Source organism: Seriola aureovittata, chromosome 1 (genome assembly GCF_021018895.1).
Source record: "Seriola aureovittata isolate HTS-2021-v1 ecotype China chromosome 1, ASM2101889v1, whole genome shotgun sequence".
Lineage (NCBI taxonomy): Eukaryota > Metazoa > Chordata > Actinopteri > Carangiformes > Carangidae > Seriola > Seriola aureovittata.
In genome coordinates this window covers 14767784-14795756 of record NC_079364.1, presented here as the reverse complement: position 1 = coordinate 14795756, position 27973 = coordinate 14767784, and the positions used below count along the sequence as shown (strand labels likewise).

Below are 27973 nucleotides of genomic sequence, written 5' to 3'. Positions count from 1 at the left end.
TCCCCATCCCACATAAAAGGAGCACTCTCCAGTGAGCCTTGCCTGTAAATATCATGTTTGATATGAGGTTTTAATCTGCTTAGCCATTCTGAACTATAGAATGGGCTCATCTTCTCTCTGAAACCCCTGTCCAATGGCTGTGTGCCTGAGGACGAATAGGAACACAACACTAGTATGCTATCTGATTAGGTGGGGTTAATTACAGAGCACTGTTTTGTAGTGGCTGCATTTGAGAGCCACCCATAAATAGATGGGCATGGGTAATGCATGCTCAGAAATGAATTTTAATTAACTGTGTATCAGAGAGGCCCACTCAGGGGCTTGTTTCTAGTATGTACTGACCCTGCTGTTGGATGTGGAGTGGGAAAGGGTCTGCTCCCCAAGACACTGTGACAGAGGCTGAAGAGTACACCATGGCCTACATGAGCCATGTATCATAGACACACAGGAAGTTGTGTCTTAACACAAAGGTAATGTGGCTAATTTATATTGATGAGAACTACCGTGATTGAGAGCCACTGTGGACTCAGTCCGTCTTCACATTATGATCACTGTTAAAACATGAGTTGGACTGAGCCACACGATCTCTGCAGCTACTTCATCTGTTCAAATACCATTGAAACTTTAATATACACGCAGCATCTTCAGCTACATGACTTTATATAACATGGAGACTTCAAAACCTGGAGTGCTAGAGAGGCGATTGCGGTAACCTCAGAACTCCATCCGTTATTACCCACTGGTCACACACACTCACACACACACACCATTTTTGTTCCCTTTCTCTTTATATTGTGTGTGTGTGTGTGTGTGTGTGCGTGTTTTTTTTTTTTACATTCAAATATCGAATGGCTGTTTGAAGCCAAGCTCTGATGAAACTGAACCATTCTTTCCCCTTTCCTTTCCAGTTTTCTGTGTGATTGGATTAATTATGTGTCACTCACTTTGCTAGAGGTCAGCAAACATACATTCTCGGTCATAAGTCATCAATCTATGTGACCGTGGAGATGAAAAGTCAAGCATGTCAGCCAGGAAGCTGGACAGAGAGGGATCAGCCCATTGATTTCAGGGCCAACCCAATCTCACCACAGCCTGCTGCTCTGAGAACTGAAATTATCCCTATGGGCTATGTACAGTGAGCTTTATACCTTATATTTGTGGTGCATGATCACATTAGCAGGGCCTATTAAAAAAATGTGGTTCGACTCAAAATAAATGCTCCTCTATGTGGATGTGGTTATTTTTACTCAATTTAGCTCACATATTTTAGTCACCACCACCCGAGTTTATACAGATTTAATTCTAGTTATACAAAAATAAATACTCACAAATGAGGTGAATATGATCTAATGCGCATCTAACCGAGGCTCCTGATCTGAAATAGTTTGAGAGTAATGATTACTACAATTATTTATCATTACAATTATTTCGTTACAGGGTAGCTAATGATAATGTGCATAGAGTAGGTTTGTAATATCTGGTGCAAAATGTTAACAGAAGGCAAGGACAGACTGAGCAAGCTCACACCACAGACCGCCTGCTGGCTTGCTGACGAACCAGCATTATTGTAGCTATACCCCACTCCACTCTCCTAAATGGCTAATCTTTGTTGGATCTCACCCTTAATTGGTTAACAGTCTCCGCGGGGCAAGTGAAAGTGGTGCTATTTAAGGCTCCACCATGAAACAGCAACACTTTCATCTTGGCAATAACAGGCAACAATTATATTACCAGATTCGAAACTGAACCTTCTATCTACCCACTAATCAAAAACGCAGCCCATCTGTTGTGCTGTCTCTTTTGAAACTGCAGCCTGTATGATAACTGTGTCTGGACACTAATTAACTGCTAAATAGACCACAATTAGATGTTATTTCTATTAAATTCTGCAGAAGGAAGGTAAGGAGAAGAAACACAATAAGCGGATTTTATGTTTACTCCAACTGTACCAGGCACTGATGGAGCAGCATCGCTCTCTCTCAATGTCGCTCTCTCTCCCTCTCTCTCTCTCTCTCTCCTCCGTGTGCGTGTGCACGTGCATCAATGCAACCTTACGTGCATGCGCGCTCTCTTCTGCTCCTGCTCGCTCTCTCTCTCTCTCTATCACGCACATTCAGACTGGCAGGCAGACCAGTCACACACACACACACAACACGCACACACACACACACTTTCCCTTAGCTGTGCTTTTGTGTTTTGTCAGAATTAATGAGAAAAGTTCCCTTGCCCTAGGGGTAATTAGTGTCCTTGGAGTTAAATAAGCTAATACTTAGACACCTCTGGCACAAGCAATTATGTTTGTGTATTGAATAATTGATTCAAAGAGGGGGGAAGGGCTGCTAATCAGATCTGAGCATAATGAATTGATTTAATTAACAGGGGAATCCGAGGGTCTCTGGAAACTGCGCGCATTTATTCAGTAGCAGCAGAGGCGAGCGCGGCACATAAACTGGGAGAGAGGCGGCGTGAGTTTGCTTTTAGCAGTTGTCAGATTTGCAATTGGATTTGTTTGAATATAGTTGCCGTTTCGGAGCAAATGAGAACGAGAAAGAGAGGATATTAACAGCGAGGAGAGCTCAGCCGTTCAGTCTGAGCGTCTGATCCGTCCGTGTGTGCACAGTTACAGATAGCCGACACTAGATTTATATCGCTTTTCATTGTTTTGCCTTTTTTATTCGCATGGAATTTATCAAAAGCAACCAACGCTGTTTGACGCTATTTATTTGCATTACAGTTCAGTCCGGATACGGGGATCTCGCCGCGTATATCACCGTATTCCGTGTATGAATTATTATTGATAGGAGAGGGTGAAAAAAAAACGTGCAGACGGTAATTCATCTTTCCAGGGTTTTGGTTTATCGAGGCTTAGTCTAGTCAGCCGCGCGTTTCAAAGCCATTTCCAGGAGAAGCTGTGAGCAGACCGAGCGGTGCAGCCTGCTGGAGCCGAGGACGGATCGCCCGGGGAAGGACTCCTCGTTCCTCAGGACGATGGTGTTGGACAAGGAAGAGGGTGAGTAACATCTCCGACCGTAGGATGCTATAACCTGGGGAGTAACACGGCAAACTACTGACATTTTACACGTTAAGTGTTTCCCGTCGCCCCGGACCCTGCGCACCCGCAGCCTCCGCTTTGTATTGGCTTTTTCAAACCCATTTAATCACGACAGGCTCCGTGTTTTTCGCCAAGAAACCTGAATACTGTGGCTGCTTTCTGTACCATGAAGTTGGGCTGCACTTAACACAAAATAGCCTTCCCCTGCCAAACTGCAGTTTAGTTTGGAGGAGTTGCGTGTTTATTTGGAGCAGATTTTGTGTGTAGCCTTTTTTTTTTTTTTTTTTTTTTTGATGTGTAACCCAGAGTTTGAGGATACTCCACAGACGCTGCAGTGCATGTGGCTCCTCTTTTTCTTTCCTCCTCTAAGTGCTTTTTGCGTCTGTGAAGTTCGCGAGGCAGCCTTTGACATCACCACGGGATGGGAGATGACAGCAGAGTGCTTTTAACTTGATTGCAAATTATGGATAGGGCCGTGCAACGTTCACTCACTTTCCATCCAAACAGGCCTACTTGCATTACTTATCTATTTCAATGTATTTAGGTTAATGGGTGAGGCAATCTAATTAATTTTAATTTAAATCAAACTCGCCTCTAATGAAGTCCCATTTTGGATTAAACTGATGTTGAGATGTGCCGAGCATTTATCACATTCAGGTCTAAATGGTGCTCAGTGTATATGCATTTAAATACATTCATACAACATTACCATAATACTCAAAGGGAGACTGTACACAGCACTAATCTCTTCATGTGACCTGAAACAAAGTTATTCCCACGTTTCCTCTCTTCTGACACTTCATTGATAGTATTTTGAGGGTTGTTTTGGTGACAATTTAGACCATCCGGTGACATGCACAATGACAACCTCCACTGACCATAAAACCCTTTTTTGTGTGTTACTTCTCAAAGTACTGTATATTCCTTTTGCACATTTGAGTTTATGCAGGGCTCCCCTCTGTCTAAAAGTGATGGATGCATCTGTAAGCCATTATTTATGTTTGAAAATGGATGTTTCATATCTCTTAGCAGAGCATCCTTTCACTTACACATCTAAAAACCAATAAAAGGATTGGGGCAGAGACATAAATTGGTCTGTCCGGCTGAATCCATGTTGTGCTGCTAATGTACCCAAATTAACTCAACTGTAAATTGTCTCCTTTGGATGTCTGTCTAGCTAAAAGTTCCCTATATGATTCATGATTCAGATTGCTTTTAACAGTTATTGGCTAAGCAATATGGTAAATGTACAAGGTGATGCAAATGGCATTAGTGGGAAAGGATGCACAGGAGCATGTAATGCAGTCAATACTACATTAACTACTGATGCCCAATTACAGAACCAGGGAGAGTGGCTTTTAGGAGCATTAGGACTTGCAGAAAAGCTGAGATCACCTGCTGCTCATTGCCTAAAAGCTTCACCCTTTATTTGCTGGGCCCGACCAGCAGCTCCAGCATTTTGGCCAGGTTGTCAACAGAGCTGCTTGAATCCGGTCTCTTTCACTGTGGTGCCTCTTAGCGTTTATTGGCTCTAAAGTTATAGGCTTGTCAATTCAACCTTCTTGTCTAATGTATCCACTTAGTGCCTGCACAAGTAAATGTGTGCGTATGTGGAGAGGGAGGTGTGGGCTGGTGTTTTGGGTGGCCACATGAGTGTATGTGTATGATTACTCTCTGTTTCTCTTGATTGATTCCCTATTATGCCTGTATGTGTTTGTGCGTGCTGCTTAAGTGTTCATATTTCAGTCCTTATGTGTCCTATAAAACATCATCAGTGTGTCTAGTCTTGCGTTCAAAGGCTGCGATGCTAGTTGGCAACAAAGTAATGCTGCTGCTCGTTTGGCAGACTGTTTTTGAACTCTGACTTCTCTTAGAGAAGTCTGAAACAATTTGTGCCACATAAGCAATAACCAGAAATGAATCTCTGTGCCCCCTTATCTTAGCTCCATTGAGAAAATCTGCCAGTTAATAATAATTTCCCACTGAATCAGCCTATTAAGAGTCAAACATTAGTCTTAGTAACTTTCATATTAACTTATTTGGCTCAAACTAAAAATAATTCTGTTACTTTCATGTTGTTTGTAGCTACCTTGTCCGTCAGAAGTTACATATTAATCGTAAGTTATCACCATTTCCTCAGATGATGCAGTCATTAACTCATAATATGCACTATCTGGTGAAGCACTGAGTCTGTTAGCACGGAGGAGGACTGTAAAAGGAATACAGGCACTGCTCTGTGAAATGACCTAATGTGCAGGTCATAGTAAGCAATGAATAGCAACACATGTACCAAAATATTCAGTGTCAACATTTTATTTCATCCTACGATATGAAGGTTCCAATTTGCGTCTAATTTGAGGGGAAAATGCAACTCAGCCATTTTCTCTCCTCCTTCGTACCAACTGCAGGAGAAGAAAGTGGCTCCACACTGAAGGCATATTTTTGCTGAACATTAACACAACTACAGTATACTCTTTAGAGACCCAAGCAGAAGAAAAATCCTCCAGCTACTGATAAATTTCTGGTTACCTTTGCTTGTTAATTTACGACCCTGTTATCATCCTGTCCAGTGAAATTTGTACATTCATAAAGCATGTGATCGAAAGGCAATGCTTCAGATGAAAACAGACTGGTGATCTGTCGGCTGCTGTAATAAAACTTGGGCTTGAGGCTCCGATTTTTATTTTGAAATAATAAGAATTGCTTCATTCTTTACCGCTGTTACCATGGTAATACTGTCTTGTAGCAATGTTATATTGATTTAGAAAGTGGACAGTAATATTTCTTTTCTGTTATTTGGTTTCTGAGGGTTGATTTCTAATTTCCAGTTGGAGATTACTTTTATATGTTCCTTAAGTCTTTTCACTTTTACAAGGGAATGCAATTTGCTCCCCTGTATTTGCTATTTTCTCAGCTTATTGGTTTGCTCTTACTTCAAAATTAAACTTGCCCATTTCAAATATTGAAATTACGTCTGGTTTTTGTGCTCTGGGCCCTGAACAATATTACAAACACATTGCTTCGTTTGATATTTCTTAAGTCACTTATCTTTTTTTTTTTTTATAAAGCTTTATTTCAGGCACCTGCATTGCCTGAGCTGTACTTTTCCAATTTTGTTTTAAACAATTGTCAGGAGACAGTTGTGTGATTTAAATTGCACCTTCCCCAATTAATGCATAAAAAAGGTCCTTTTTCATTAGCATACACATGACAAAATGGTATCAAAACATGCAGCATGCGCCTGCCTGATATAGATGTGATAATCACATCTATTCTGCGTTGACACATAATGTAATTTGCATCCTCAGTGTTTTGTCCATCCATATTATACCCAAGCTGATTTTTCATCTAAGTGAAAACTCAGGGAAAAAAATGAACACAAAATCACATTTATGCCATTTTCAGTTGAGTGTTTAATTCTGTCTAATCTCTTTCTGATCTTACAAATGCAGAATTCTCATTGGAGACAATTTCGTCTGTCACCACTAAACCTCTAGATCCCTATCAATCCTGATCGTTTCACATCCACGAGTGCGAGAGATGTGTATCATTTTCCATAATCTAAGCAGAATTCAAAGGGACTGAACTGAGACTTAAGAGACACGTGTTAGTGAGCGCACCCACCTGCCTTCGATGTAGATGGCTGAACTCAGTGTGGCACACAAACTCAATTATGCACTCTTGAGCTGTAAGAGCATCCCTTTTATTATTGCCAGAGGCCACATGCTTGCCATGTTATCATACATATTTTTCACAACAAGATCCGGCTGCCACATGCATCACAGGGAACGGACGATCCCTGCTTGAACCTATTGGAAGCAGGCCTCACTGCCACTTGTCACTGCAAAGCTGACTCTCTCAAGCTCCTGTTGACTACACTCTTGTTGATGTGAGGGGGGAAAAAAAGTATTCATACACTGATGCTTCGACAAACACACATGCACACTTCCCGCAACATCTCACCAGTTTTTTTCACACAAAGTTATTTATTCACCTGTTTACCTGTTGTGCGCTCTCTGTTCTGACTTGCTTGGCATTCTCATGCACTGTGTAAAGCTTATTCTTTGCTTTTCTCCTTTATTCTGTCATCATAGGCTTAGTAAAGGAAGACAGGAGAGATGGGAAAGAGGAATGATATGCAGTAAAGTTCTTGAGAGGAGCAGATGTTAAAACTACAACGTCACCAACTGTGGTTCTTTAGCAGCCGAGTGAAAGTGCCAACGTGCACAAATGTCCATTTTAGCGAGGAAAAACTGTAATATTGTACCTGCATGTCACCTGTTGGCAACATAATCACTTTGTCCAGACAATTCTCAGTGGACATCAAAACTGTAACTCTGCCTGGGCTAATGTAATGCTCAAGATATTCAAAATACATGATTTCATGCAAAAATAATGTGTATTATGAGAAAAGTGTTTCACAAATTCAGACTATGGTACACAGCACCCTCATGTTTTTCATTCATTTCGGTGGCAGAAGGATTTTACAGTAAACATGAATGTTTGTATGTTTATTTGATTAGTATAGATTACTATGCTTTATTCGTGTGTCAACTGAATCTTGCACTAATGTATCTTAATGCATTAGTATCTTAAAAAAAAGAAACATCTACTATTTTTCATTCTGTGTTATAAACATAAAAGGCAATGCTCTATACATGTATGTATGTATGTTTGTGTTATAGCCAGAGAAATACTGGACTTTTAAAGCCAATACCGATATCGATATTTTGGGAGCTTAGAAAAATATGATTTGATATATCGACAGATAGTAATTAAATAAAAAAAACATTAACAACTTACTTGATACGAATTACCACGATTTTTTTTTTCAGAAATGTGACCAAGATGTACACTGAGTGGGACATTTTACAGTTGAAAAATAAACCTGTCAGCGCTCTCTGGTGGTGAAGCTGTGTAACGGAGACAGTGGTTCTAAACAACCTCAAACCTACTTTGGCATGTTTGTACTGAAATTTCTTGTTACCCTTCAGCCGACATATACACCAATACCAGTACAATAATAAGCCATTTGCCAGCCTTGCTCAAGTGTGTATGTCTCTGTGTGTCACATGCAAGAGTTGTTCTGGTAGTGAGTAGGAAACTGCAGGTAAAACGTGTGTGTGTGTGTTTGGGGGGGGGGGGGGGGGGGGGGGGGGGTTTGCGGTGTCTTGACTGGGGTAAAAGTAAGTACAGTAAAAATTATAGGATTTGATCAGCTTCTTGTGGAAATCCCTGTTGAGAGACTGACGTGTGGACTGATGTTACTTTTCAAAGTGGTGACACATCTGAGAACAGTAGGTGACAATTTGCACATACGTCCATGTGCATGGAAGTTGTGAAGCAGGTGGTTGGTTTGAGTAGCACCTGCAGAAACACAATACTGTGTTATTGTACTAATATAGTTTTTGGAGAAGTCATTTACTTCTATTTCAACTGGCCTGTTGTATTCTCTCTATAACGTACACAACACAGCGCCAAAGGAACCCTTGTCGATGCCATGCTTCCCATCTGCCAAAGCCCTGATCATTCTTGGTGTATTTTCATTTGTTTTTGGCCCTGCCTGTGTGAGTGTGAGGCTCTGAGGATGGCAGTGCTGGTTGGTTAGTGAAAGACACTTTGTTCTTGTGGGGTGTAAGGAGAGGCACAGCCTCTAGGGGCTGCTAGTGGGGCTTTTACACATTCAGTCTTGTTTCACTCTATTGTACTCCCATTGCTCTGTTCAATTTTCTGCAGGTTGAGTGTAGCTTTGGCCTTAAGTGAGAACTTACTGATTCTTGTGTAATCTTAGGCCAAGACATGTTATGGGTTTTCTTTCTCACTTTTTGCCTTCCTCTTATCTGCCTTCACAGTAGGATGAAGATGCTCTTCAGTGTTACAACAGCAGAAGTGCTCTTTACAGCAGTAAACACATAAATTCTTTTGAGCTTACTGCAAAAGTAGTGTTTCGTGAGCCTATAAATTCCAATTTTTCTGTTTTCACACACATTTAAATACAGTACATATCTCTAATCCAACTTAAAATGATCTTTACCTTGGCGATTTTTGGCAAAAACAAAATGTCATGTGAATTTCTTTAGGTTAAAAACAACTAAATTAGAAGTTTCCTCAGAGCTGCTTTTTAGTGCAAGAATCCAGAGAAAAGAAGGATGGAGGCTTCACACTCTCTTAAGATATTACAGCTATCTTGTTGGTAAATAGAAAGGCCTGGGGTGCCTTCTCTTAAATAAGATCCATCTTGCTGAGAACTAATCTCTTATTGGATGACCTTCTCTAAATCAAATCGTAAATAGCTAATTAAAGTCTGTGATTGAAGGGGGTAGTTCTTTGCTTCTTAAAGCTGGTAGATTAGGTTTTGGATATTGAAGTCGTTGATTTAATCATTGCTTAACTATGATGTTTGCGACTGCAAACAGCCACACACATTCCCAGTGAACTCAGCGCTAACTTCAACTTGTTTCTCAGACCTTAGACCCTCACCCCACTCCACCCCCATTTCCAATCACATCTCTTTTCATTTCATTTTATTTCATGTCATTTGACCTGTCGTCTCTAGTTGAATTGCCATTTCATTTTAGCCAGTAGCAAGAATTACTCCTTGAGGAAATAGGGTCAGTCGTTATATTATGAGGTAACATAAAAGTATTAAAAGGAATTCATTAAAAGAAAGCCATCTTCCTCATCAAACATCGGCCAGCGTCGTCTCCGCTGTTCCTCTCTTGCGCGCTTTGGGATAGGCTATACTACATGAGGCAGCTTAGTTTACCGTCCCACATGACATCACACAATCTTCATGAAGACCTCTTCCCTAACTGTGCACCCATCCAACTTCCCTCATTATTTACCCCATCAGGTGTGGGAGTGGGTGTTTGAATGACATTAGAGGCCTGTGCTGCCAAATAACTGCCCCCTGTGGGGAATTTGCATTATTCAAGATTAAAGAGCCTCACACAGTGCACCGCAGTATGGTGTTCCTTCTTCCCCTCCATTTTTGACACATTGAGGACCCTGAATGGCACACCTGTCTCCTGGCATATCCTTTGAAATAATAAGTGTGCTGTAATTGCTGGGGAGTGGGGAGGATTTTGTACATCACGTCCTGACCTCATGAGTGACACAAACTTTAGAGGGCTACATTTATTCCTCTCCAAATGCATTTTTAATGCAGACTAAAAAGTGTTTGTGCATTATTCTGTTCCGGATGGCGGAAAGTGTCTGCGACAGGTCTAATGGTTTGATTTTTTTTTTTCCTGCCAGGAATCCTGAAGTGGCAGATAAGATTGTCTCTTCTATCAAAGTTTAAAAGAATATGGTTTGAGAATAGACAGATTTTTCCTTTATTTAATGTCAAATGCAGACTCGAGAAAAAAATCTCTGATCTCATACTGACTGTATGAGCATTGAAGATGAGGATACATTACATAGACGTCAATGAAAAATGGTAAAATGGCAAGTTGCGGGAGCTCCAAACCTCAGACCAACAGACAAAGCCGGACAATACGTCCACATTTCATTGGCCAGTTGCAATACCAAATCCTTTCATTGCTCTGCCAACACTCTGACAGTCCCCCCTCTTAAATAGTCCTCATGGGTTTATTTGGGGTAACCCTGCATGATAAAACCATGAATATTTGTGTCTTTTTCTCCTCTTCCTCATTCATCTTATTCCCTCACTCTCATTTTCTTGCACCATCTCTCACTCCTTTTCTGCTGTTGACAGTTTACCTAGCATAGCTCTAATCTCACCCTACTACTGAGCAACCAAGTGTTGGAACAAGTCGCCTTCTGTAATAATTTGGAAACTCTGCCAGTTTCATGTCTTGAAAAAAAAAAAAGCAGCAATGAATTTAATTAGAAAGCTGTTGCATATCGCTGTGATACATTTCTTTTAATTAACCCCATGTGAATAAATTAAAAATAATAGGGGGCTGAAAAGTGTGGAAAAAACACCCTAATGAAGTTTTCCGTTAATTGGGATGGAGTCTGCAGCCAAACCACAGTGAGTAGTGAGCACCAGGAGTTAACAATGCCTTCTGTAAGCCTCAGAAAAGGGCCCAGGGCCTTCGTGCTGACTTCAAGTGTAAGAAATGCACCTCTGACGTGATGGAAATGACCGTGGGCTGGGAGAAAAGGCAGTCCTGTTCCAGGCTGCTCTGCTGAGACTCCCCATGCCGCGCTTGAAGCTGGGCCAGTGTTATTGCGGCCCTAATGCGGCTGACTCATTTGGAGCGGATCAGGAGTAATTATGGTAGGGAAAGTGGCTGCCGACCGTGGGGGTCAGGACACTTGTAACATGTGAAAAGAGCAATTATTCCAGGAGACAAAACCCTCCCTTATCCCGGGCAGTGCCAGGGTCAATGCAAGGGACGGCTGGGCTCCGTTTCACCGGGGCTTATTAGCCACAGCAAGCTGCAAAGTTTGAGAGAGTGCATCTTGTTAATGAACAGTCCCCTCCTCATCCGCACCACCCCTGTCTGCTCTCCCTCCCAAATACTGTGGGTGTTAATTATGTCATAATCATAGCATGCATACAGTCCCAGAAATCACCTCACAGACCCCAGCATTCATACACAACCATCTGGAAATATCGTGCATGCCGTACAGTAACATAGAAGCCTCTTACAGCGAACTATAAGAAAAAAACACAGTCAGTATGAAATGTAATATTGACTTGGGCCTTGTAAGAAACTACCTAATTTGAGAAAGAGTGTGTCTGTGTGTTTCTCTCTGAGGGTGCGTTTGTGTCTTCATGCATATCTTTTCTTTCACTCCTTGCATATGCTCCAACGAAGGATAGGAACATGAATCAGTCAGTGAATCAGTGGCCTTTATTGTGCTTATCATTCAGAATACACTCATCAGTCTGCTTTCAACTGGCATGTGTATTCCAGCTGATATTATTACCAGATGTCTTGTATTTTGCCTTGGCAATAGAGAAACGTGTCTATGGGCTCAATTACAGCAATGACGGAAGCTGAATGAAAGGGGCTGATTCATGCACACAATGGCAGGACATCTGCATGAGATCCCTATTAACCCTGGTGGCAGACACCTTGGCCCAGGGTCAAATTTTATTTGGGATTGCCATGGCCACAGCATTTACAGTGGTGGCTAAAACATAAAAGAGGAGTTGAAATCAGCCCCTGTAGCTTCTAGAGTTCAATAGCAACACAGTCTTTTTCAGTTTTTACTATTTTACACTATTTCTACTACTACTTCTACTCACTGTTTTTGTCTCATACCAGAAAAAGGAGGAATAATATAATATAATATAATATAATAACGCAGCAGTTTATGGATTCATCATAGGCCATTAACGCATTAACGTCTGGTTGATGTCTTGTGCAGGAGTGCTTTGCATAAACAGATGATGGTGGTGGCGATGATGACGATGACAAATGCACTTGTTCCAGCTAAATACAATCGTGTGGTAATGTAGTATCTAATTTCCCTGAGCATCCCAGTCTGTGTATTCACCACGCTGGTGGCTAACACTCTTATTTGTTGCAGCTGGGAGCTGGAATTATAGGGGCCCCTGAGAGGAGGCCCACCCAGGGTCAGCTTCCACCTCCTTGAAAGCCCACCTCCCTCCCCATGTGTCAGGAAGTGATTCTCATCAAGATCCTTTACCTCCCCATCAACCAGCAAAGTCTGCATCACACTGTGGTGTCAGTGCTTTTATTGATCAAAATATGTTTGACAAAACACAGAACCAGATGTAACTGTCACTTCTGCCATTAAAGTTGAGTGTCTGCTCCATTGAGACCATGTGTGTAGCAGCGTAGTGAAGGTTACCAGGAATCTTTGAGTCAATATACTTACAATTCTGTTGCACATGAAACTACAACTGAAACAGTAAGTTGATAAATCAATTAGTTGATCAACATTAGAATTATTTGGCAACCATCTTGATAATCGATTAATCAGTTCAGTCACTGATAAAGCAAAGAATTACTGGTCCCAATTTCGCAAATGTCAGCTTTTGCTTTTGCCGCTTTTTGTTTTACGTCATTGTAAACTGAATATCTTTGGTTGGCTTTTACTGTTGGCCACACACAAGCAATTTGAAGACGACACCTTAGACTCTCACCTTTGTGATGGGTAGAGCTGCAACGATTACTCGACTAATCAATTAGCAATCACCAGAAAAGTAATCAGCAACGATTTTGATCATCTAACAATCATTTTTGTCACTTTTCAACCAAAAATTTGCTGGTAGAAGTAGACATAGTGTCGAAATTTAGAAATCGATGCCATTATAATTATTAGCATTTTTTCTCCGAAGGCATTAACCAATCGACTTTTTCTTCACCTGAAATGACACATAATGGCCAATGAAGGATTCATAGGAAACCTGTATACATTACTGTACGCAGCTTAATATCAAAGCACCTGCACACTTGTTTTCATTTTTTCTTGTTAATCAAAGATTTTACTGATAACGGTGGGAAAATTGGGTTTGGTGCAAATCAGCTTTCTTTTCACACACTCCTGTCTGGTCTGCGGAAATGTGATGATTGTATTTTTATACTTTCAAACATTTCCTTGAGTGCCTCCAAACACTGTATTTTCTTTTAAAACCTTAAATATATCAAAAAGGTTAGCAGACTGATGTGATTTTTTTGATAGCTGTAAAACGGAAGTCTAAATGGGGTAACATAGAAATCGGATGCTATCTCTATAATGGAAAATACATGCTCTGACAGACTGCTTGGGCAGAGAAAAACTAACTGTACATATTCTTGAAAGATACAATCTTAAAGAAAGTAGATGGATGGAAGAAGGGAGAGATGACAGGCCTTTACACACAGTACTAATGGCAAATTAAATTCCCTCTCAGGAAGGATATTTGGCAGGGCAAGTGCTGTCTCTCCACTTTGAGGGGTAAAATGCATCCCTTGTTGGAGAATGAATTGTGATGTGGAGAGGCATGCTTTTGGTGACATCAAATGACACTGGAAGGTCAGTGGCACTTGTATCTGTTAAATGGATTGGATTAAGTGGAGGCTGCCTCCTAGTCTGCAGCTTCCTTTCATAATGCAGCTTTTCTTTCTGGGAGGTGGCAAGCATGGGAGGTTCTGTTGTACACCACAGTTTCACAGAGCGCCGGGAGTGGTGACAGGTGCAAGAAAATGTCTCATGGCATTATGGGAATTGAAAAGACATTTACTTTACACACTCAGTTTTTTTCTGTCACTGCTCTTTGTTTAGTAGGTTTGAGCTAGTGTTTGCTACACTACTATTAAAGCTGTTTTCCAGAGGCTGCTTTGGTACATGACATCAAACCCATGTTTGTTCCCTGCAATGGCTTCAAGAAAGAGGCATCAGTTGAATGTGAGTACTGGCAGACATTAGGCATTCCTCCATTGAGACATCTCTCTTACAGTCAGGCCTGAAGGACCAGGGCCTATGCATGAAGACATGAATGTCAGACTAAGTCGCACTAAGACACAGAGAGTGTTGTAGCTTTGATGATGCTGAGCAGGGTTTTTAACCAAACAGCGCAGCCAATAGAGAGGGTGAGCAGCATACAGTAATTCCAGGGTAGGTTAAGCATTGGCCTTCTCAAATGTGATGTAAAACACACACGTGATATGTTGTATGAGTGTGTGGCGGGTGGTGGTCTCAACCAATTAGGAGTAGTTCTCTGGAGGTGGAGGAACGACCTTTTTGTGTAATTAGTTCTCTTATTTAAAGCAAAGATTTTGAGTAGAATAACTAATTAGGTGTCATAAAAGGCAAATTAAAGATTTTTGTGATCCCCAAGGGAATTGCAGCAACTCCTTTCTTTTTCTTTGCACAAGAGCACACACTCACACACGTGTACACATACACACACACGCAGGCATTTTCCCTCTCCTCATTAAGACTGTTTTTAGTTCTGTAGAAACCTGTCAGGCGAGAACTGTTGGCATACCTGCAGAGAGCTCCCCTAACAAGCCATGAAATGCAGGTAGAAGAGTCCGCCCTTATCCAGTGTGGCTTGAATTTGAAGCTTTTTAGCTTCATTTACACTGAACATTGGTATTTATAGCAGGTTTTGTGATCCTAATGTGCCAGCTTCAAGGGGCCTGTTTTGAGGAGGGAGGGAGGGGAGGGAGCTGGAGGGCAGGCAGAACACTAATTGATGGCTCCCATCACCAGCACTGGACCAATTAGCCTCTCCTTTCCACTTCTGATAAAGAAATAAGACGGCTCAACACCACCGGAGCACTTACTGACATATAAACCAAAGCCATAAATTTGACTAACAAGCTCTCCTATTTCTTTCACCTCTTTTTTAAAAGGGGAAATGCTAATTATATTACATTCATAGCATTATTGATGTGTGGATGGCCAAAAATTGCAGAGCAAATCTGGATCCAATAAGGTACTTTGTGAGACCATTTATGTGTTAAGATGTGTGCAGATGTGTGCAGATGTGTGTGTGTGTGTGTGTGTGTGTGTGTGTGTGTGTGTGTGTGTGTGTGTGTGTGTGTGTGTGTGTGTGTGTGTGTGTGTGGTGGTGGTGGGGGGGTGTTCATGTGAGAGAGACAAAAAAAATATGCTTTTCTATTCCAAAGAAGTCCTTTGAAAAGTGGTATAAGGTTTTTATGAAAGAGAACGAACTTGACAGGCTTAGCCGAGAAAAACAGTGCACAGAGTGAAGCAGTCCTTGTTACCAGTTGAGGTTGTGTTTATCACTGAGAAAACCACAGAAGTTACAGTCAAGCAGCAGATCTGACTACAGAATGACCCCATTCACACTTAACATTACAATTGTGCATACCACTAAAGAAATGAACATAAAAACTTTCTTTGGTCTGGACAAAATGTACCCATGCACATCTCTAAAGTACAACAGTAAAACTGTGACATTTCATACATAACTCAGTATACATATGTCAAAAAATGGGCCTTTAGAGATACCCACACATACAAATGCTGGCCTAACCCCCCATGATGCAGTGTCCAGTCTTTTTTTTTTTTAAAGAGAGAGAGAGAGAAATGTGTTTTGAAAGTAGAGTGGCAAGTGGCGTCCACTGTGTGTTCTTTTAGACAGATCAATAGCTCAGTGTGTGAGAGAGTGTCTTAAGAGCTGTTGTCTTGTGCTTTCAGCTGTGGCAGACCTGTTAGTGCTACAGAGGGGAGCTGCACGCCCCTGCCTCTGTACCAGCAGTGGCCTGAGGGGGGCTTTTAGTCCAAACACAAATGTCAACCACACATAGACTATTAGTGTTTAGTGCAGTTATTAAATGGACTTTATTTGTCCTTTAGGAGGCTAAAAGGCGCACTTAAAGGGGACCTGCGTGACAGCAGGGCAATTTGCGAGTTTGGTAACTTAGGCTCGCTCGTTGCAGACACATGAGTACAGATAAGTGTAAAAGGAGGAAAGGCTGTAATGCTCTGAGTAGGGAACACTGGGTGTGTGTTTGTGGTTTGTGTGCGCAAGTGTGTGTGTGTGAACCTGTTTCTGTCCCTGTGTGTGTGTGTGTGTGTGTATGTGTGTGTGTGTGTGTGTGTGTGTGTGTGTGTGTATGAAACACAGCGAGTGAGTGTATGCTAAAAGGCACTTAGGCCATAACATATCTCACTGGGGTCTGGTAGCAACGTTTTTGTGGTCAGAGGCTTTTTAAAAGGTTAATGTTAATCTATACCAAACAAAGCCCATGAGGAGCTTTTACAGCTGTGGACAGTTGAGTGAAATGGGCTTTGATGAAATGGTAGGTAACTAACATACGACACAGCTCGCTGTAAATACCGCAGAAAGCAAAATAAACATTGTCTTTTATCCTCAGAATATACAAGACATACCCCCTCCTATGAAGCCTGCTGCAAGTGATCATGTAACTTTTGTATTACAGCATGTTCTTAGTGGAACAAGTAAGTCAGAGCTTTGTAGTCCAATGTGACCTGTGTGCCTATCTACATGGAAGAATGTTTTCTTTAATGCATATGAAGCAGGTAGGCAGTGCGCTGTGGCCGTGCGCAAGGCCAGGCTTAGACGCCTCGAGAAGCAGCCGGCTTATCAAAAAGAGAACATGAAAAGTCACTCGTGTTCCTGTGCCGTAAATCACGCATGGCTGTTTGTCTCCTTATCACTACAGGTGTGCCGATGCTCTCCGTCCAGCCCAAAGGGAAACAGAAGGGGTGTGCTGGCTGCAATCGCAAGATTAAAGACCGCTACCTGCTCAAGGCCCTGGACAAATACTGGCATGAGGACTGTCTCAAATGTGCCTGCTGTGACTGCCGCCTGGGGGAGGTGGGCTCCACCCTCTATACGAAAGCCAACCTCATCCTCTGTCGCAGGGACTACCTGAGGCAAGAAAGACACACAAAATCACCTTTCTCCACTCACAACAAACACAAAAGCCATGCCATTCCAAGAGCTGTGACATGATGGGATCACAAAAGGTGTTTGTATCCTCCTAATAGCGTTTGCTTTGGTTTCTCAGTGTGTGTTTCCTGTGACACAGAAATCTAAATCAATTTAAATCTCAAAGATTCCTCTATGTTGTAATTATATCTCAGCAAAAGCAAATGTGTAGTGGTTTGCTGTCATATTGTTTTTGAGCATGCATCCAGCAAAAGGTAATGTTGTTCTGGGATGCTTGAACGCAAACATTTTGCATAGGCAGAAAAAAAAAAAAAAAAAAAATATTAGGGGCATTTTTGGAGCAGCACATCTCCTTATTTGTAAAAACAAAATTGATGATCAATACTATATACTGTATAACTTACAAAAATTCCCATATCACTGCATCCACAAGACAAGATGCATTCAGACTTTAAAAGTAAGCAGTGGGTTACACTTGGTTGTCATCTCCAATAGAAAAAATCTGTAATAGTAATGTGTTTCTATCTATGTGTCTATCAATTTTATAGCATTAATAGACACATGCTGTCACAATGAGACAATTTAGAAAAGACTGTAAATTACACCTATAAAGTGGATTCATTTATCTTATCAGTAGCATCTACAAAAATAGAAACCCATCATTAGAAACCCAGTCAAACAGCCACCACCACCATAATTGATTCATCTTATTAAATGTTACATGCACCACTATGTTTTTTATGTTTGTCACAGGGCGTAAAGTAAGGAAATTTTTTGTACTTGAAATGTGTTCAGGGGCTAGCTGTAGGCTACAAGCCAGATGGGTGACGGCTGTGGCGAATATCGCAACCTGTTTCAGAAAGACAAGAACACCAAATCTAATCGATTCTAAATGCGAATCCTCACGTTAACTTGAAAAGTCCAAATTGAAGAAAAATGCATTATCTACTCACCCATTCCTCAGTCGGAAACTACAGTCTGGTAATTGTATCCAAGTCCGAGCACAACTTTCAAAGCCATAAAGAATAGACGATCCAATACGCTTATCTTTCAAACTTTTAAACACTCGTTCCTCCGTGGGTCTCTAAACAGCGTATGTGGTGTAATACTACTGTTGTCAAACGAATGCCAAATTAGTGCGGTCACAAGCATTATTGAGCTGACACTTCACTGAGCCAAAGTGAAAAAAAGGTTTTTATTAAAAAAGGCTATATACTTATATATAAAAAAATGCAGGAATATTTTCCATAGACATATAATTATTTATTTTTGAATCTAAAACGGCCCCAGCCCCGACGCCAGAATTCTGGCACGGCATGTTGTCAATGTAGTATTTCTAGAGTGTAAGATGTTACTTGTTTGGTAGGTTCGTTTATACCGACAAGATGTATGTCCACTGAGCTACGTTGAGTTTAAACTACAACGTGTTTGTTGTTGCAGTGTTCTTTTTACATATTTTCATCCTTTTCTCTGTGTTTACATGAGCACAGGGGAATTCTGTCACGGAAGAGACTGGCTGTCAGTTGTACCAGAGCTGTAGGCTGTGAGAAACCTCCAGGCAGGCTTGTTGCTTCACCAGTGTTCACCAGTGTCTTTGGCTCTACCGCCCCCTCCCCCCCCTCCCCTTCAGATGCCCCTGCCATCTGCTTGTTAAATTAAACATGACCATTTCCTAGGCGTTAAGTCACATTCCCAATGAGGTCCTCCCATTTATCTGAGAGGGTATCCCTCTGGGGCCGACTTAGGGATGCCGCTGCCCAAGGTCCCTCCCTCCCAAAACTCCCTGTCCTGCACTACCACCCCCCACCCCTCCTTTCCCTTTCTCCATTCTCCTCCTGCCTACTTGTCTCTCAGCTCCGTCACTGATATCTCCAGCTTACTGCTACCCACTTAGGTTTGGATCAGTTTATTATTCTAATTTGAGAGAGGAGATTAAAAGGAGCAGCATACTTTCAAACAAAAAATCTAAAGGAAAGAAAACCTTTACCAACTTGGTTTTCATCCTACCTCACTCATGGATCTCCATGACATTTCACTTTCATCTCAGCTCTTCCTGTGACCTGGAAGAAGCCCACAGCCCACTTGAGAGGCGCTTAGGGACGTTACGTAGAGATAGGCCATTACCATCCATCAGTTCCCACCTACAGTTAATGCTTTTAAGATGCAGTGAGAGGTCCACTAAGACCTGATGTTGCCCCCAGAAGGGGCAGATGGTGCAGATGAGGTAATAATAAATGGGCAAATGACCAAGAGAAGGCAAAAATGATGAAGCTGAGAGTTTCACTTGGTAAAATACATCTGCTGAAAGAACAGCAACCCCAACCCCCAAGCCATAAGTGCCTAACTGGCACAGTGAAGGGAGAAGGAAAAGCTTTCTCGCACATTAGACCAGTAAGATGTAGAGGTCAAAAAAGGGATGAAAAACGGAGAATGACATATGAAATCAAGAGTTAGGAATACAAAAATAAGAATAAAAAGGAAAGAGGAGGAGAGAGCTTTCTGTGCTCCTCTGTTGCCCCGGATTGCCTAATGAAATCCATCCCACTCGCCTGCTCTTCAGCCTGCGACAAATGCAGAACACTTAATGGCTAGAGATGCTTGAGATGAATTCTATTATGGAACAAATTAAAAACCTTGCCTTGCTTATAGAGAAGAGGCAGTTTGAGAGACCAGAGTATTTGAAAGTAGGTGATGCAGTCTCCATCCGGTGCCAGTTTCCTTTTCATTCCTTCTTTTCTGTGTACTAAGACGAAGGCTCCTCTCACCTGCAGTAATGAAGTTAAATCTGTGCACTGAATTAGCCTCCTGCACTTCATTAAAGACAAGCGGGTGGATCAAACACACTTTGGTTATTTCCCAGGGTTTGGAACCCTGCCATGCTCATATTAATTATTATAGGAGCTCCATCTGTGATTGTCCTTCAGTGGCATTAGCAACTTATTGAATGCACTCACGCTTTCCTGAATCTTACACTTCAACACACACAAACACTAAAATGCACACACACCTCAGCCAATGTCCTCCCCTGCCCTCCAAAGCATTGCACCAACAAAAAGTTCAGTTTCTAATCTCTCTGACGTTCAGTTCACTGTATCAAGAGTGTTTTTTTTTTTTTTAGCAACTTGGCCACACTTTCATTATAAACGGGAATAATAGATTAATTAGGCATTTCCTTTATGTCCAAGGCCCAGGATCATACGACTTCACCAGAGGGTTGACAATCTAGTCATGGTGTGATCATCAGGACTTGAAGCCTGAAATCATTTAATCTTCTATTTCATATATTTGAGAGGACATAATAGTCATCCACTTATCAAAATGGGGTATAATTAACTGTAAGAGGAAAACGTTTTAAAGATAATGAACATTATAAGTTATCCACAAACCGGCGAAATAGCAGGGGGAAGATGATAGCTCCATCTGGATGTGACTGTTTTTCAAATCTGTCTTCTCCTTACGACTTTAGTAAGTAAAACAACTGCTCTCCTCCCGTAACAGTTGCTCTTCCTCTCTGGGCAAGATAGATCTGAACAGAAAGGTTTACACTCTCAAAAAGACACAACTTTTGGGGAAGGTCAGAACATGCAATGCATGCATTAACAGCTTTCCCTTTTATGAAATCTGACAAACCCTGTGCAGGAAGGGATGTCTCAAAGAGCTCAGGGAACAGGTAGAAAAAACTTCAAGAGCCACAGCCCAATCTGAGGGAAGCAATACAGAAAGGCAGATGATGCAGAGTAGGAGCTTTAAAGGTTTGAAGTTAGCAAAGCAGCAAGTTGAAAGAACTAAAGAAGGCCCTCTTTTCTCTAAAGACCCATTGTAATAACTCAATAACACAGGAAGGAGAGCTGAGCTTCTTTACACTCCTGCCATCCAACTCTGCTCCCAACAATCCGCATCAACACACAAAGTTTTTAGCTACCAAATAAGAGCTCTTTTAAGGAGACCAGGGTACTGTGTAGGAGACTGTCGGAAAGAGAAAAAAGATACACGTTATAAATATTATTTCTAGACTTCAGAATGAGCTACCAAAAATCAATGATTGAAAACTGGAAAGGAAAGAAGTTGAACAAAAATAAAATGCATCTATTAACTGTTAACTGATTGTTGGTTGGATAAAACAAAACATTACAAGTTGGCACCTTATACTCTGGGAAATTACTGGCTGACACTTTTTACTGTACCACTATGGTTCTATTATAGCTGCAGCCCTACTAACTATTATGTAGAATAAAAGGGGTCATATAATATCTGAACACAGATGATGAAATTTGAAAGTTCCTGAACACACATACTCATCCAGTAAATATCAAGCCTGCTTTCACTTTATACGACATTATCCCGTTCAGAAATCCATGCCAGAATGTCTTACAGGTTGTGGGGAGCAATCCAAATCAGCACTTCTAACCCTCTAATCCATTTAAATGAACCACAGAAGCGTCTATTCTAAAATAAGACTTTTTGTGTTTCGAACCTCGCTACAGTGCTGATGATTGATCGACAAACCCTGATGGACTGAAGCTATGAAGAATATTCTCATATTAGCCAGAAACTCACCATTCACACTCTATTTAAATAGAAATGCTGAAAAAAAAAACTGTGTTAGTGTTGAATTTTTTTTTTTCACTTTCCTTTTGAGAATATTGATTTATTTAATCCAAATGACCAGGGAAATTGAAGTGCATGAGCCACTGCACTCCTACAATACAGGACATGTGTCAGAACAATACGTGGAAATTCTGTAGAAAATAGTCTATTCAAACAAAAAAAAAAAAAATCTATTGTAAATTAAATGAATTCATGTTTTCAAAGGTAATCCTTTGAAGGCACTGTTTCAGTGCTGTGAAGCGTGTCGAGTTTAAAGGGAAAAAAATTACTGCAGCAGCTCGGTTAACATAGTTTTCTCCTCTTTACATAAACTACGTACTGTACTGTGTGCGTTTTGTTTTTTGTAGAATCTTTGTTTACAGTCAGGTAAACCAAAATCTTCCTCGGCTACTTGGCCATCCCGATGCTTCTGCTTGAGAAGATGATGTCAGCTCTACTGATGTTCTAATCAGAGCGTTGTCAGTCCATTCATGTGCTGGCTCCTGCTTCGCTTTCAAAAGCTTGACTGGACAGAAATGTGCCAAATCTATTTCACTTTGCGTCGCATACGTCTTCATTTTTGTGGTATTATGTTGCATCCTCTCAGCTGACATCTAATCCTTTTTAATATGCTTCTTGATCATGTTTTGGTGTGAAACATTCGATGCTTACTATATGCAGCGCCCTTCAGCTGTTACTCATGAGACTGCTGCAGCGGTGGTTCAACTCTGGTTGCTTTTAGCTTTGTAGGAGCAGGAAGAGAAGAGTGTAATGTGTTTGAACAGTTCTCTCAGGCTGTAATCTCCTCTTAGCACGAGGAGCTCAATTAAGCCGTATGTTGATGCCACGTTATAACCCAGACACATCAATTGATGGCTAAAGAACTGTGCGAGTGGAACATAGCCATATCCAATGCACTTTCTTACATTTCAGCTCTTCATGTTACGGTGAAGATAGAACTTTTCTTTTGATGTAGAAGTGGATCCTTTCATGATTTGAAGACTATCAGCATGATTTAGAGGGACCAGTGTCAGTTAACATGCAACAGTATGGTAGCTTCATTCAATTTACTGTACTTCCACCTAGAAGGAGCCTAGCTTATTCGTGCTATTAGCAGGACACTTCCATCCGTTGTTTGGGTAGGTAATCCAAAGTACTATCAAGTATCTCAAGATACTAAAACCTCAGCACACATTAAGTGTTTTACCTCGGCCCTTAAGATAGATTTTACTCAGTTTGCGAGTAAAACTGGTATAGTGCCCCTTTACCAATTTTACTCAAAAACCGAGTAAAATTCATTTCCCCCAAAACAAGTCAGAAATTTTATGAAGGAAAATTTTGATCTGTTTTTAATTTTTTTTTTTTTTCCTCAATTTATTTATTTGTATCCCCATTAGCCACTACCAAGGTAGAAACTACTCTTCCTGGGGCCCACTCAACTCAGCAACGGTAGAAAATATAGCAAAGCCTTTGGTATATTTTCTTTCTTTATTTAGTAGTACTGTGTTTATTCTCCCGGCTTTATAAAATAAATCTTTTAAGTCAATCAAAATACCCTGTACTCAAAATGCCCTGTATTTCTGCTGGGCTAGTAAAGTTAAAATGCTGCATACCTAGAGTAGTTGGGGCTGCATATGTAAACAGCTCTGCAGAGGTGAGACTCTCAAAAAAAAAAAAAAAAAAAAAGTCTTTGTGTGTCACAGTAAGGCAGAGAAGAGGATATACCCACAATATCTGGATTGCCGGTTTGTAGAGAACATACATAGAGCTGAAAGGTAAAAAACTAGGCAGACATGTCACACCTTTCTGAATGAAGGTAGAACTTAGTGTCGATAGCAAGCTGGGCTTCCCCACCAGGCGTTTTCACAACCTGTATGTATCAAGTGAGCACCATGTCCACAGCCCAGCAGGGTGTAATGGAGATGGGTTAGAATAATCCTACAAGCTGTTACAGGTCTGGGCATGTCAGTCTCTTTAAGTGACCAGGTCTCTGTATGCTTCTTTAAAGCCTCGGTTCCCTGAGGGAGAGAAAAAGACATCATCGTGTGACCCCTCGGTACAGGACAGCTCAGGTGTGTTGAAACCTGGAGCAGTCCCTGCCACTTGACTGTCATGATGACACATGAGGTGTGAGGCTGTGGGTTGTGTCCAATAGGAGAGAAGTTTTTGGTGAATAGTACACAAAAGGGAAGAGAATTAACTTTCATTTCATATAAACTTGCTTCCTAGAAACCCTGTGCTTTGTACACAGAAACTGAGCTCTTACAAATGAGAATGGTAACAGGGTTTGTGTAGCACTGATATTTGGTCCATTTTTGGATCAATACTGAGTGTGTGAGAAATGTTTAGATTTTTGGATAAGCAAAAGAAAAACAAAAAACAACTTTGTGTTACAGAACTCTCTGTGGGTGGCAGATGTCTACTGTATAAGAACATGCAGTTTTCTTTTTTTTTTCTTCTGTTTTTTTTTTTTTTTACACTGAAACAGTAACCAGTTGTAACAATGTCTCTGTTTAACACCCTGTGAATCCCTCTCATGGAACATAACAGCCTTTCTCCCTCTGTTTCTGTCTCTCCTGCTCCTCTGGGGCAGTGGCCCCTAATTAGAAGCAGTGCTGCTGGATAGACGTTTTCTTTAACAAGGTGAAAGCAACTGAATGGGACTAGCATAAACGAGGCAGAATATCAACACGGTGATTCCTCTGTCTGAGCCCTACAAGTTTGGGGAAAAGTGTTTAACATACTGTTGGAATGGCAATCTGCTGTTGCTTTATCCCCTCTTGCAAAGCTGTGAAACGGTCCTTTTCCTGCTGCAGAATATATAAATCTATCTGTGCTTCAGAATCTCCAAATTAAACATAGGGGCAGGCGCTTGGAAAATGAAAATGTAAATCTGACTGGGAAAAGCATTTGAGTTTCCTTTGCTTTGAAGAGAGAGGAGATCTACACCAGTGCCTTCGTGCTCTGTTTGTGACCTTTATCATTTGGCTCTTATCTAATAAGCCTAAACAAGCAGCAGCGAGGTTTGAGCAGTGAATATGTTCAGCGTAAAACATTTAGTTAACTTTTCAAGGTTACATCTCCCATCATTGTCTCAGGCTCCTATTTGAATGAAAAAGGAAGATGGAGAAAGAGAGAGAAGGGATTGGAGCCTGAATCCATGTAACAGAAATCTTTTTGAACTCATGACTACATCATAGGATGTAGCCTCTTGTGTAAAAATCCAGCTGGCTTAGGTTGGAGATACAGTAGACTCATTAAGTATTTTAGTTTTGAAAGAAGAAAACTTTCAACTGCTCAAATGCTTTGCCTCAGACCTGTTTTCATTGCTTTTGCAATGGGCAAGGGAGAAATTCTTTGAAGAAGGAGATTAAAACCATGTGATCATTTTAATTAGATCATTAGTCAAGAATTAAGATCTATGTTTGTAACTCGCATTAACAAAAAATACCAAGTGGGTGCCAAGAAAGATTTGTGCACTGAATTCAACGTATTTCCATTTTGTCCTGTTTCCCTTTCCATTGCAGCATTTTTTTTTACCATTGTTCTTGCTGTCAGTACATTTTTGTTTGCTCTTTTATTATATCAAGGTAAAGGGAAGGTGGGTTAATCTCTGTCTGTGCTCTCTGTCTTTCAGGCTCTTTGGTACAACGGGGAACTGTGCAGCCTGCAGTAAACTGATCCCAGCCTTTGAAATGGTGATGAGAGCCAGAGATAATGTTTACCATTTGGACTGTTTTGCCTGTCAGCTTTGTAACCAGAGGTAAGAATTGGGATCATAACTGCACAACAACATTGCCTTTTAAAAAAATGTATGAATGGAGTGTTAAAATGGACAATGGCTTAAATATTAGGAGGTGTTAAAGAGCTCTCTGGGGCGACAGAATTTTTTTGTCTTATTACACTACTGCAGACCATAGTTTGTAAGACTGAGGAAAAAAAGTAGATTGTGGTTGTCTTCCTGTGGTAAGACTAAAGATTTCTGCACTGCATTTGTAATGCCCTGCTAATTATTTTCTATTGTGACACACTGCCAGCAGCTTGTCCTTGTTTGTGTTGAGATCTGTAAATCTTTTAAGCCAGAGGGGTGTAAAATTAGCTCTTATGAGGTATAGGAGCTACAAAAATAAAGTCCTCCAGGGTTGTGTTGCTGCATAAGGAAGAACGGACCTACACAGGTGTGAAATGGTGTTTCCGTAGTGATATAAACTATTATGAAATTGGGGTGAGCACAAAGCCTATGCTATGATGTGCATAGAATATGACATACCCAAATATTGCTTTTCCCCATTAATATACTGTCAGTAATGGCACCACTCTGGGAGCAGAACGTCCTTTGCATGCTTGTCAGGGGTGCTGTGACCCTGTTCTTCCACACAGCACAAGCCCATTAACCTTCTGCAGGCCAGATTCAGTTACCATAGTGAACACCTGCTGTAAGGGAATTATGACTGCAGTCTCTCTTCTCAGCTGGCAGACATGAAGCCAGGCCTCATCTGGCACAGTATTGCCATGGCCGTGACTGTTTTACCAGTCTGGCACATTACTAAAGCCGAGCTATGCTCGACTATATTCTTATCTTCACTCCCCTTCAGTCACATTATGAAGCTGTCTGCACTGTGTCACACAAACAAACAGCAGCGTAGAGAAGAACATCAGTAGGGCAGGCTGCTATGTGTTATTTTTCCTCTTCAATTGACTCTGAGACTTTGGAGGAAAAATATTCTCGAGCACTGGAACCAAACTGGTGTGTGAAAAGCTAACCCTGTGGCAGGAGTTTCCTTGGAAACTCTTGTGGTGCCAGCGCTTTTTTGCCAGGCCGAGGAGAGTTGACCTGCCTTTCACTGGGCGCCAGTGCTCGTGTCTGCTTGCTTTGAAATGATAGGATTTTAATCAACATTTATTTGAAGCCACACGTTTATGATGACCATCAAAACAGGCTTTGAATCTGACGAGGCACAGTGTCAGAGTGCGTTAGGTAAACCGTCTTGAGCCAAATGTGTGCAATCAAACAAAATCATCATTACCTTCTGATCTTAAATGCTACATTTTCACTGCCAGAGCAGAGTGGAGTCAGCCAGTCAACACAGGCGCGCACACACACACACACACACACACACACACACACACACACACTTAGTCCTAATGCCAACAGTGATCGTCTTTGTATTTTTAACAACAGTTTTGCCTTTGTTTGTATTTCTCTGCCAACAGGTTTTGCGTGGGGGACAAGTTTTTCCTTAAAAACAACATGATTTTGTGTCAAATGGACTATGAGGAGGGCCAGCTGAATGGGAGCTTTGAGACACAGGTTCAATAGTTGGAACCTCGTGGCAGCAACAATCGGCTCCACACTTTACACACGAGATGGATGTTCTGCTGCACTTGGAAAAAGACAAGCGTCTGTCTGCTTGCCTGCAATACTTTTTAAGACCCCTTTATCAGTCCCTAAGGACTCTATTGTAAATGTTCAACTTTTTGCCCCTCCCACACCCCAACACTGAGCAGTTACAAATTTTGATGTACAGTTGTGCCTGCTTAGCTGAGCACTGTATTGCTTGTATGTTTTGTGAAGTTTATTTCAGGTTTGTTTTCTTTTCCTTTTAGAAATGGTTCATTGGAGGGTATGTACAGTCTGTTTTCTCTGTATATATAAACTGGAACATTTATTTTATGAAATGTAATGCAATTTTATTACTAGTGTGAATTAAAGATTCTTAAATGTTCATAGTGAGTTTTTTCTCTTGTACCAAAACCAAAGTTGTTGGAGGAGGTTGGCCCATGTGTTGATATGTAATCATGTCTCCAAAAACTGCAATGCTATAAAAAGCCTTGCTGGAGAAAAATATATTTGAACTCCTTCTTTAAAACATGATGCAACAAAACAAGTTTTATTACATTTTGCAGAGTTCTGATGGAATTAGAAATGCTGTTTAAAATGAACTAAATAAGATTTTATTTGGAATAAAAGAATGCTTCTCCAAACTGTGTTGTTGTGAACGTGCAGGTGTCATGAA

General features: G+C 41.1%; 1 protein-coding gene across 1 annotated transcript; it reads left to right on the top strand.

Annotated features, from left to right (window-relative positions):
* Positions 1–2153: 2153 nt before the first annotated feature.
* On the top strand, positions 2154–27682 carry lmo1 (LIM domain only 1). The gene is made up of 4 exons (XM_056382708.1): positions 2154–3010; positions 17140–17353; positions 25594–25719; positions 27171–27682. Exons 1-4 carry the CDS (start codon positions 2989–2991, stop codon positions 27274–27276), a joined length of 468 nt encoding a protein of 155 aa, XP_056238683.1. The 5' UTR covers positions 2154–2988; the 3' UTR covers positions 27277–27682.
* The last annotated feature ends 291 nt before the right edge of the window (positions 27683–27973 follow it).